We start from the raw sequence: 12008 nt of genomic DNA, 5'->3' as shown, positions 1-12008 counted from the left end.
TATATATATATATATATATATATATATATATATATATATATATATATATTATATGAATGCAGATCACTTATTGAATATAAAACCTACCAAATATTGAATTAATGCGGTCGGTTGCCATTGCATTATTGCACACGTTGATACTGTAATGACAACTACAATTTTATAGACTGTAGATCGAAGGCACAGTAGAGAGTACGGTATATCATACCAGGAAAGTACTTGCTTGTCTTTACTTTCCAGTCAGTACACAAAACATGAACCAAAAATGTTGTTTTAGGAAAAATTAAGGAATTCTTAATAGAAAAGAGATGTTATCCCACAAGATCTCGCGATATCTTGTGGGATCAGGGAAGACTGTCTCATAAAGAGAAATATGAGGCTATGATATGAAGATGTGTGCTTTAAATTTTTTTTTCCTTTTGTATCAGTGTTGAAGTCTCTTATTTTGAGGTTCTTGAGTCGCTCCATTGTGTTGACGTAGTCTGGGTGATGGAGAACAATCGGTGACAAAACCTCTTACGTCTCCTAACTCTTTTAAATGACTTTTGCAGCAACAGTTTGGATACTTTGTAGAACAAACCTCTGATGTAGTCAAAGACAAATACGAAACAGTTTAGAGGCAGTGCAGGAATACAGCGATTAGCTAGCCATTAGCAACTAACGATGCTAAAGTTGGCTCCTACTTTGAAGTTTCTGATCGGCATCAAGTCTGGTGAACCCAATAAAATGCATCATTTTGCTTTATCTCATGAGCAGGATGCAACCATGAACACTAAGTCATTAGTTATTCTTCAAAAATTTGATATACAGAACTTTGTAATTTTCCTGAATTTGTCTTGAAAATGTCATTCATTTGTTTTGTTCATCAGCTATAAAAAAAAAAGGTGGTAGGTCACCCAACACTGCTCTAGAAGACTAACAAGGCTTGAAAGTCATAGGCAGAAATACAGAAAAAGCAACCCGCCTCCTTTATGATGTTTTTAAGGTTTTATAGACACAGGTGGTCAGATTAAGATACAGGCAGTACCTTGTAGTCAGTCAATTTTCACACTTTATGCTAACCCATGCCATGTCCCACCTTTCGCCTCTTTTCTTTCCAGGGGCTCTTGACCTATATTTATCAGCGCCCCTCCTCCCGGCTTCCCCCACACCTCCAAATCTCTCACTAGAGTCTTGGCTTCTTTATCCTTGACCTGCATTAGCAGATGCCTTTGTCTGCCTTATCTGCGTGCCCTGTAACATCGATTTGGCATTGACTTGTTTTGGCCAAGAATGCTGCCACATTCCTTCGTGGATGAGCACATTGGATTGGGGGGTTGGGGATTCAAGAGTGCTCATAGATGGCAGTTCACCCACACAAAATAAAATAGACCCATGATGAAGGGTGTTTTTTTGTTTTGTTTTGTTTTTTTTTTTTTTTTATATATATATTTCTCTAAAATACTCTGAAGCAGATCCAGGAAACTCCGACAGATCTGCAGCTGACTCAGCCTTTGCTCCATCTTTTTCGAACATTCATCAGACAAAACAAAAGAGCTAATCCTTACACAATCCAGTTTTCATGCTCTCAGCATGTCTGCAACTGATGTAATTTCAGTGGAGCGCAATCCAGTTAAGCATGTGCTTGTCTTGGCTGTAACATGTAAGCAAGGCATAATGACCACCTCTTGGTTTAGCGTCCAGCTAGCCTTGAAAACATGAGATTTTCAAGTCCTTGAAAACAGGCGCATCCTTCTTCTAATGAACTCTTTGTCCCCCGCTGCATCACAAAAGCCAACATCAACATGCCAGGAAACAGGTCAAAGGTCACAGTTTGCAGACAGATCGCATCAACAGCAGGTCTAAAAGGTCAGACGCTAAGGTCTAGCAACCATTCAGTGGTTGCCAGGGTTACAGAGGCGACAAAGACCAGACATGCCAAAACATGAGACGATGGCTCCGTGGTTTTAGACATAAATCTTTGATCTGCATGCATGCTACGATGTTAAAAAATAACTTATTTTTAAAATCTTATAAAAGATCAACTAAGACAAATGTATGTCACAGACAGTACCATGTGGATTAACATTTCTTTTTTTTTTTCCTTTCTTTGAATGTCTGCAGCCTTTCATCTTGCAGTCAGCTGCAGAGAGAACAGAGCGAGGAAGGAAAACTGAGACCAAGGCTCCCCAAGAGGCTAACATGCTGAGGTAGACAGAACAGCCTACATCCTGCAGCCTGCGTGGAGATCTAGGACGCTTCGTCTTCAGCTCAACATACTCCTGTTCTGCTGTTAAAACATATAGCAGTCGAGATTGGAGACTGATCTAATTCACCTCTGTTCTTTTGGACGCTGAAAGGAGAACCCCGAAAGTGGATAAATGAGGGTTGCCAATGTTAAACTTCACTTGTTCTTCATCTTTTTGAGCTATTTGGACACTTGAGTCCCAAACGATAAACAGGCTGCCTACTCCAGGAGGCAAGGCGTTTTCATTACAACCTCATTATTTCAAAGTGGCTACTATCAGTTACAAGAATGGAAAATTTGAGTCCAACTCTGAAAACGTTGAATAAACCCTCAGGGAACAACCTCAACAGCATCGAGACCTTCAATGGTTACGACGAGACTCTTCAAGGGACACCGGCTCGCTTGGGGCGTCTCATCAAACCCAAGCCCAATGTTACCTGCAGACGGAAGCGTCAGTTTATTTCTGACGAGAAAAAGGACGCCTCCTACTGGGAGAAAAGGCGCAAGAACAATGAGGCCGCCAAGCGCTCTCGGGAGAAGCGCCGTCTCAATGACATGGTTTTGGAAAACCGTGTCATCGCACTAAATGACGAGAATGTGAGGCTCAAGACCGAGCTGCTCCAGCTAAAGCTGCGCTTTGGCCTGATCAGCACAGCCTCGTACATTGAAAAGAGCCAACAGATCAGCGTGGCAAATGATGGTGGAAACGGAGGCTCTTCCTCGTCCTCCTCGTCCAATCAGTACTACTCCAGCGGTTACTCAAGTGGTTCTCAGGTGATGATTAACTCGGACTCCTCGGAAACAGAGCAGTCGGGACACAGCGACAGCCACAGGCAGCTGGTGAAGTACTCTCCGCGTGGCTCCCTCTCCGATATGTCCGATGGCTCCTCGAGGGACAGCCCTGAACCAATGCCGTTTGAAATCAAACAGGAGGGAGACAGGCTGGAGATGGACATCACCAGTGACACCACAACTCAAATTATGTTCAACATCCACAGGGGTCCGACATCTGCGTCCACAAGCCACCAGATTAAACAACATCAGGAGATGGATGCAGCGTATCATCACCACCCGCACCTCCTTCAGCAGCAATCGCAGCCCCATCAGGTGACAGTCGCTGCCGTCAAAACTGCCTGCCAGACTGTCCCTCACCCACCTGCTGCCCAAAGAAGTGTCATCCTGTACGGCGCCAGCAGTGCCTCCTATCCTGTTGATATCGTCACCAGGCCCCAGGATGTAGATCTGCAAGGAGCCTTAAAGCACAGCAGTAGTCAACTGCAGCAGCCCGTCACAGAGACCTCCAGTGAGACTCTGGCTGAGGTAACAAAGCAGCTGGAGAGAAAGACATTGGACTCTCCTCAGTATGAGCTGTCAGACAGCTTTAATGAGGCTAAAGAGAGAGAGGTGTACAGAGTCTGTCAACCTACTCAACAGCAGGAGGGTGGATCACCCAAAGAGCTCCTCAGTGAACAGGTGGAAGGGGTTAGGCACACCCAGTTGTACCACCATCTTCAACAACCACACCATTCCTACCTCAGTGCACAAGATGAGGAGCCACCAGTGCTTAGCTACGAGGGTGGACCCAGAGCCGACGGCTACCTTCAAAGCCAATCAACGTCATTAAGTGACGGCGATCCTTCTGACAAAGAGGCGTCAACAGACGATGAAGAATCCCTGTCTTTGTCCTGTTCGGACATGAGCAGCATCCACAACCAACATCTTTCCGGGATCCTCCAATCCAGTTTGCCTCTTCCCCAGTACCCAGGCTGCTCCCAGATGCAGGGATGGGATCCCCAAGGAGAGGTTCGGGGAACGGCGCTCCCCCACAAACTCAGACTCAAACACCGTGCCATGAGCACCGGAAGCAGCGGTGGCAACTGCTCCGGACAGGAGTCCCCAACCACTCCTCCCTCTGCTACCCCACCTCCCCTCCCTCAGCACCCCTATCTTTCCCTCTCGCCGTTGCAGAACATTAAGCGAGAGAGCTCGAGTGGAGCTTGCAAACTGGGGGCGTCAGGAGAGGGTGCAAAGAAGGAGAGTGACAAAAAGGAAAGCGGAGGGCGACGGAACAAGAGGCGAGATTAGGAGGCGTCACTTTACAACTTGAAGATTTAAAGTTCTCCCCTAAGACTACTCTGCCATCATGCCTTTGCCCTACTATGAAATGCCCTTCTGAATCTCTGAGGACATGATTCTGGGCTGTACTACCCACCAACTCCCAGATTCAAGAAAAGAACGGACATATTGTGGGCTGTGTATCATATTTGTATATGTTGTACAGATTTGTCATTTCTTACATCCTCTCCACACTTACTGAAGCATGTTTGTTTATGGGGTGAGGAGAAATGGAACTCCCTGTTTTTTTTCTACTCTTCTCATTCAACAGGATCCAGTAGAATACACCGGCGAAAGCACACTTTTGATATTATACAAAAAAAAGGAATGTAAACGAAAAAAAAAAAAATCAATTTCCAACGAATTTGATACATATCCAGCTGTAGATAAACATACAAATGTATGGGTCTCTGCCTTAACTATAATCAGATGCAAATGTACACCTGGGATATCCCCTCGACCAAAGAAGCACCAACACTACAACTACTAGTTTTCATGTCTCACTAACTCAGCCCTCACTCTTTCCCTTTCCCTACGAACCATCTGCATTATTTCAGAAGAGATCATGTCACAATTATTTTTGAAGCACTTCTTTTGTACATAAATGTGATATAAATGAATATATGTATCTATTTTAAGCATCTATTTTAGGAAGAAAAAAAAGAATACACATCCAATAAAAATGAAACAGGAGGGATAAATCTAAAAATGGCCGTCCTCTGACAAATCACAACTATCGCACAGTAGGGGTGTAATGAAAACTTGTAGCAGAGATATTGCAGTGATTAACCATTTGCTGACATCATGTGACTGCGTCTAGTGAAGTTTGTAATCTATTAGTATGACCCCCGATATGAAGATTTGTGCTTTCAGTTTGAGAGCTTCCATGTTTGAGACTCTTATTTTGAAGTATGAAAGAAAGTAGTTCCAGATTAGCTTTTTGTATTGACAGAATCTGTTAATAAAGACTGCTTTCAGGCTCCTTAACAAGTTTTAAGCTTACATAAAAAACTCCACAACTTTTAAATCATGACAGCATTTTGGTTACAGTTAAAGTATAAAACCGAATGTGTGGACAAGTCAAACTTGGACTGCATTATTCTATACTGAATATAGACTCGTACATTTATGTGAAATTTTCTCATAACAGGAGGAAGCTTGTCTTATTATTGTGGGCCATCTGTGTTGTTACACCCCTACTGTACAGCCATGTTGGTTTTGGTTGCAGCAGGATGCATTTAGATGAAACCTTTCTCTTCTGATTGTTGAGCTTTGGCATTAATCATTGGTAAATGTCGTGTTTACACAGAAATGGCCATCCGTTGCGGAGAGCCAGCAGCACTGAAAGGAGAATTTGTTTCTCCCCGAGGCGAAGGCCTCATTAAAATGTTTGGATTAATGAACCTTTAAACCAGCCTTTAAATATTTGGTGGAAATCACCAGCTGCAGGCTGTAAGCCTTTTTAGTTTCTTTGAGCTTTATCAACCATATCTTGTTACTATTCACTGGCCCGATGTATTTATTTCCCTTGCCCGTCAACATGCCATTCACTGTACAAAAATGAAAAGCACAGGAACGTAGACGGAGAATGTGTACAGACCCCTTCAGATACATATCATAGCTTAAAAGTAGAACGTTACATTCTGGCAAAGGAGACAAAAGCAAGAGGAGTTTAGACAGATTCATGTAAAAACACTGCAGTGCACTGAGACTTAACGTAAACCCTGAATACCTACTGTTTACTTTTTATGTCATGGACTCTGGGTCTGTAATGTGACCAAATATGACTATCAAGGCCCATGACACACATTGAAAATTATTTCTTAAGGGGGAAAGTACAATATTAAATTGACTTTTTTTTTAAATTTTGCATCATATTGAATTATTCCCTCGCTAAAAACATACCTGGAGCGTTGCCTTGATTTGAGAAATCCTTTAATCTCCCATGGCAACCATTTAAGCTGTGCAAAAATGCCTGGGTGGACCAAGCCCCGCCTTCGAGGCACAGCTACTACATGAAGGTGGAGCTTCAGAAAGAGCATGGGTTTTTAAAGGGCCAGAGGCCCAATTTTAAGGCGTTAAGTTACAAAGTTGAATTTCTTTTAAGTCATATTTGATATATATAGCATGTTTTTTTAACAACTGCAAGTAACAGTTACTTGTTTATGCTATAAGATGATACTATGTGACTGGAAAACACATAATTCTGCCCCTTTTAAAATTAGGCTAAATAACTTAATCCCAAAGAAAAATTCAGCTTACAATTAAACTGGACTAAATTTCTTGAGCTTTAACTAAAAAGAGGGCTCCCTCCTCGTTTCCTGCCTCTATTATGCATTTCAAGGGGTTGTAAATCCCCCAACTTTCATGGTAGTTCTGCAACTGGATTGTGACAAAATGCCTTCACTGGATTCTAGTTTAATGTCTATATACCATGTTTGGCTTCTTTTTTTTTTTTCTATTTTTGTTATATTTTTTTGGTGCTTGTGTATAAATGTAAAGCTTTCACAAACACTGTAACGTTTGTTTCATTGGGTTTTGTATCCTGTTTTCTAGTCCAGGTGACGTTCTGTTATCCTCTATGCCGTGTCTTTGCTCCTACTGACTGTGATGACATGTGTTTGCCTCATTCCTCTTCGTCCCCCTCACTTTTAAAGTGTGTATTAAAACGGTAATGTTTGTGGTTTTTTGCTGATGGTTTTTATGAAAAAAAAAAGAAGGAAAAAAAAAAAACACGGCTACTTTGGTGTGGTGTTTAGAGACGGGTGGTGGTTGGTCCGGCTGGTCATTAACATGTAAAGACACTAATGTTCATTGTTGAAAGATGGGAGCGTTTCAAGAAAAATAAAAAGTGATGTTGCCCTGTCGACATATCAATGAATTTCCTTTTTCTGAGTCTTTTTGTCTGTGCCTCAAAGTAACCAAACTGGTGAATTAAAGCAGTAAGAGACGGTGAGCTATTACCATTTTACCAGAATTAACAGATCATCTCTTACTCACTGACATGCGACAGGAAATGAATCACTGTTATTAAGAAAACGGGAAACATCTGCACACGGCTCCTTAGTGCTCTAAAACAATGGGATTCGAACGCCGTTTTCTCCAGGTCTGCGTAATGTGGATGAAAACGCTGTTTCAAGACTCTCATGTATAAAATAAAAACAAACACAAGCTTGAAACTCATCTACAACTAGATGGACTTTTTCCAAAGTGCCTTAAGCGACATGGAAGACGTTCTGCAGCTGATCCCATGCAGATGGAGGTGGAGAACTCGTCCCTAGTTTGTGTCCTTCTTTCCTTCCTTTTGTCAGTATTTCCCTCTTCTGTCCATCCTTTCTCCTTTTCTCCATTGCACTTTATCCTTTTCTTTTATTCTTTCTTCCTTATGCCCTACCTCCCTTCCATACTTCTTCCCTTGTGTTCTTATTTCAAGCCTTTCTTCCCATCTTTGCTCGTCCTCTTTCTTCCTTGTGTTCTATTCCAATTTCTTGTCTTTTCTTCTACCGTTTACCCCTTGTGTCCCTTTTTTCTTTCTTTTCTACTGTGGTTGTTACCTTCCTGTGTGTTGCATCCTTTACTTCTCTGATTCCTGCCTTGTGTCACGCCTTCCTTCCTTCCATCCTTCCTTCATTGCTTGTGTCCTTGTGTTTTTCTTCCTTCTTTTCTTGTTTTCTACCTCAATACATTCAGTCCTTTAGTTTTTTTCCTTGTGTCCTATCTCCCATTATTTTTGCTGACAGCCAATAGCAAACCCTGCTAATGGTATATGTATCTGGCCTAAATTCATAGCAAATATTTGCATTTTACTCTAAAAGACTGAGTAGTCTGGAAAGCTGAATCTGGACAAACCTGTCATTTTAACACTTTACTGAAAACCATTATGGAAGTTGAGATTCATGAATCAAACAACTATCGATTAGAATCATCCAAATTTCCCAGGATTGGCTTCGACTTAAGACTGACACTTTTTCCTCCGTCTGTCCACTTAATGCTTCAAAGTTAAGAATTCCCAGCATTTTCAGGCTACAAATGCGTCAGACAAAAACCTGCGCTCCGATGCGCTGCTTTGAGAGGAATAAAACTTAGGAAAAAGGTTAGGTTAAACCGAGATAATCTAAAACAACATTTTAGTGCGTCGTTTCTGAAACCACAAGATAAAATGCAGGAACACATTTTTCCTCTTTTTTCATCCTCAGGGAGGAAAAGCTGGAATCGGCAGGCTCTGCGTTGGCAAGAAAAGGTGTAATCAGTGCATCTCTAATCAGAAGCATACCATGTTCTCGTAACTTGTCCTGATTTTCTTTAAAATAGTTTCCCAAACTCACAGTGTTCCCATAAGGACATCGCTTCTTTCTCGAATTTCTTTGCGGTTTGCCAGGTTTTTGCCTTTTTCTCAGAAAAGCAGGTTTCAGAGAAAACGGCTCAAATTTAACTCTTGGAGGAGAGTCGACATTTAACACACTTTATGTACCAGGACCCGTGAGCACCTTTTTCTTTTCCCCTTTATGATATCCGACACCCGTCTGCAGCAAGAGGGAAGAGTTGCAGCGACATACTGACACACTTTGCTCAAACGAGCCAGAAAACTCTCCAGAAAGCTCGTCTGATGTAACACTGGCCTACTTCTGCTTTGACAAGCTCGCTCACATTAAATCACACACACTTGCATCAGCATAGAAGAGGCAGCAAGGCATAAACTCCCCTCGTTACAGCCGCAGAGTTTTATACTTGTGATTAAATGTGAGGTGGAGCAAAGATGGGAGAAAAACAAATCGGTCTGGTCCTGCTTTGAGGTGCTTTCCCATGAAGTCAGGGGAATTACTCCTCTGAAGTCATGCATGTGGGATCAATATGTCTGAAGGATTTCAAAATAAGTAGTAAATGAGCAGAAAAATGAGTTTAAATGCTCTAAATTACATAGTGCTTTTCATACATTTTCATTTGACACTAGAGATGTGCAGACCCGATACTAATACCTGTATCGGCCCCGATATTGAAAAATGCCATAAGGGCAGATCTATTCAGCATAATTCTATGCTTTGTGCTCTGAGCAACATCATGTTTTATATTTTATATTATACTTAGAATCTCTAATTGTACTTTCTGGAAAGAAGGTTTGCTGCAGTTTATTTGACCAAGCTTGTGAAGGTGTGCTGTACTAGTGCATAGAAATCTAGTGAATTTGTAATTCAGCTCAATTATGTCTGAATTACAGATATATTTTAAATCAATTCAATGTTTTTCTGTATTGCATCGTTATCTGAACATCAGATATCGGTATCAGTATCAGAAGAAAAAAAAGTGGATCGACGCATTGCTAATCCAAACCAAAAATTCTAATGTATTTTACAAGACTTTTATGTTAAATGCCAAACAAGAAAGCATAAAATTATATTTAAAAAATGCAGAGTGCTAGATTTTTTGTATCAATGTAAAAGGGGGCTGTTTACACCTGAATGCGTGCCATACTTCTACAAAAAAGAAAGTTATGTATAATTCTCTTCCACTTCACAATTCTGCACAACTTTGTGTTGATTTCTCTCATCAAATCCTAATAAAACCCATTGAAGTTGGATTGAAGGTTAGACCAAAATATTAAGAAAAAGCTGAAAGAGGGTTAGCAGTTTTGCCAGGTGCAGCCCATCAGTGGTTGTATATTATATATTTTTCTGTCAGAAATCCTTTCTGGCACCATTGTGAACGCCGTTCAGACTGACAGCTAAAGACAAAGTCAGACCTGAAGAGCACAGATCTGAGCCGAGAGCCTCACTTTTAGTTGTTGTTGCTACGACTGAACCGGTACGAGTCATTGTCTCGGGCCCTGCCAAACCCAGACACCCTGTACTACTGCATTATTTCTGTGAGGATTGTAAGACGATTAGAAAGACGTTTGCATGGAGTTGGCATGTTTTCCCCCTCTGCATGGTGGGTTCTCGCCGGGTACTCCAGCTTCCTGCTACAAAAACATGACTGTTGGGTTAATTGGTTTCTCTAAAATCACCCCCTGGGTCTCTGTGTTGCCTTGGTGACCTGGCAGGATGCATCCCACTGCTAGAGATGGTGGACGTAAAGTTTTGTCACAATATCTTCAGGTACTATTGTGATAATGATCAGAGTGGTACTGAAAACCATTTATTACTCAGTTTTTAGGAAACTGCGTGACACAGCAGTCACATCCCCACAGACACAAATCACAGCTCTTGAAAAATATTTCATTTGTAATACCTTTCTTAGCACAACATACAAAACTGTGATCTGTATCACTACACTCCCTGATGTAACTGCAGTAAATCATATTTTCACATCTACTTATATTTACTGATGCTCTCATTCAGAAAACGGCAAATAAAAATTGTAAAAATAACGATCCAACGACAGTTTTGGGGGGGGTTGAAACGTCACTAACTGGAATTAATCGTAAAAAGACAAGAAATTTGTCACAATAAATGATAAACAATACGATAATAGGCACCAGCTCCTTTATGACTGGAAGACAGATTGATAATTTTACTCATTCGGCTCTGATCAGTAATCTGCAGGGGTTTTTTTTCTTTCATATTCAAATGAATTGCACCAAACAAAGAACTCCCACAATTCCCAGTCAATCAACAAGACAAATCCAAGGACTCATTTTTGTTCAGCTTAATTAAATAAGTGAAAACAACTTTACCTGGAAGTCTAAGTGTTTCTGTGAGATAGCAAAGCAGAGCTAATTTTCCCTCCCATGCCCCTAAGATTGAAGTTACAGCTCCACTGAGTAAACTGATTGCTCCGAGATGCGTTATTCATGTCCCCCAGCAGCGGTTTCACTTAATACCCTTTTAATTTCCTCTGAAAGTTTTCTCAATGGGTCCCTCATTCAGGCTTTGTGGACTCGCCTGCTGCTGCTGCCGCTCACATGCGGCGCCGTCGGTGAGGGAAGGCATCAGGGCGATTGCAGAGGGAGATACAAGGTTGGTCACTGACTGAGTAACCCAGGCGGGAAACCATATCCTGAAACGTGTTGGTTGGTTAGGATGGCTGTGCTTGAATTCATTAGAATTTGTTTGTTAGAATATAGAATGAAAATATATGAGCTAGCGGCTCATAAATGATATAATTTATCATTTATCGTGATAAATTTCTTATCGTGATAAGAAATTTTTTCGTCACAATAAATTCCAATTAATGGATGGCTTACATGGATTGTTATTTTCTCTATTTCTATCCACTGTTTGTTCAATGAGAGCATCAGTGAATATCTGTAGTTTTGAAAATATGAATAAATGCAGCTGCCGTGACACAAATCCCACTTTTTCATGCGACTACTGCTGTCCTACAGGAGCAGCATTTGTGTTTGTGGGGATGTTATCGGTGAAAAAAATATGGTGAAAAAAACTCCATGATTGCCCATATTGACCTGTTTTAGTTGATCCTTTCCTCATGAAAACTTCCAAGTGTCTCTTTTCTGGTACCTGAGAAATTCAAAAACAATTCTTCAACCAGACTCACTGGAATGTGTTTGCTCAATCCTCTCAGGCCTCACTCGCCTAACGCCTGCTGTTTTTCTGACAAACTAGATCTGACTGGATAAGAATGTAGGCTCAGCAGGTTTGCATGTACAAAAAAAAAAAGAAAAAAAAGAAGAAGCTGCGATGGAACACCTGAAAGAAAACATGCGAGACGA

At 41.2% G+C, this 12008-nt stretch overlaps 1 protein-coding gene across 3 annotated transcripts in view; it reads left to right on the top strand.

Moving 5' to 3' along the window:
* nfil3-2 (nuclear factor, interleukin 3 regulated, member 2) overlaps positions 1-6200 on the top strand; it is a 17334-nt gene extending 11134 nt beyond the window's left edge. For all 3 annotated transcript variants that reach the window (XM_015035881.1, XM_015035884.1, XM_015035882.1), the window contains exon 2: positions 2104-6200. In XM_015035881.1, coding sequence (XP_014891367.1) covers positions 2516-4312 — 1797 coding nt within the window. In that variant the 5' untranslated portion in view covers positions 2104-2515 and the 3' untranslated portion in view covers positions 4313-6200. The remainder of the gene's footprint in view (positions 1-2103) is intronic.
* The last annotated feature ends 5808 nt before the right edge of the window (positions 6201-12008 follow it).

This window comes from Poecilia latipinna, unplaced genomic scaffold, assembly GCF_001443285.1.
Source record: "Poecilia latipinna isolate Pla-1442-1.1 unplaced genomic scaffold, P_latipinna-1.0 Scaffold350, whole genome shotgun sequence".
Classification (NCBI taxonomy): domain Eukaryota; kingdom Metazoa; phylum Chordata; class Actinopteri; order Cyprinodontiformes; family Poeciliidae; genus Poecilia; species Poecilia latipinna.
The sequence above is the reverse complement of the archived record's forward strand: the minus strand, read 5'-3'. Positions and strand labels throughout refer to the sequence as shown.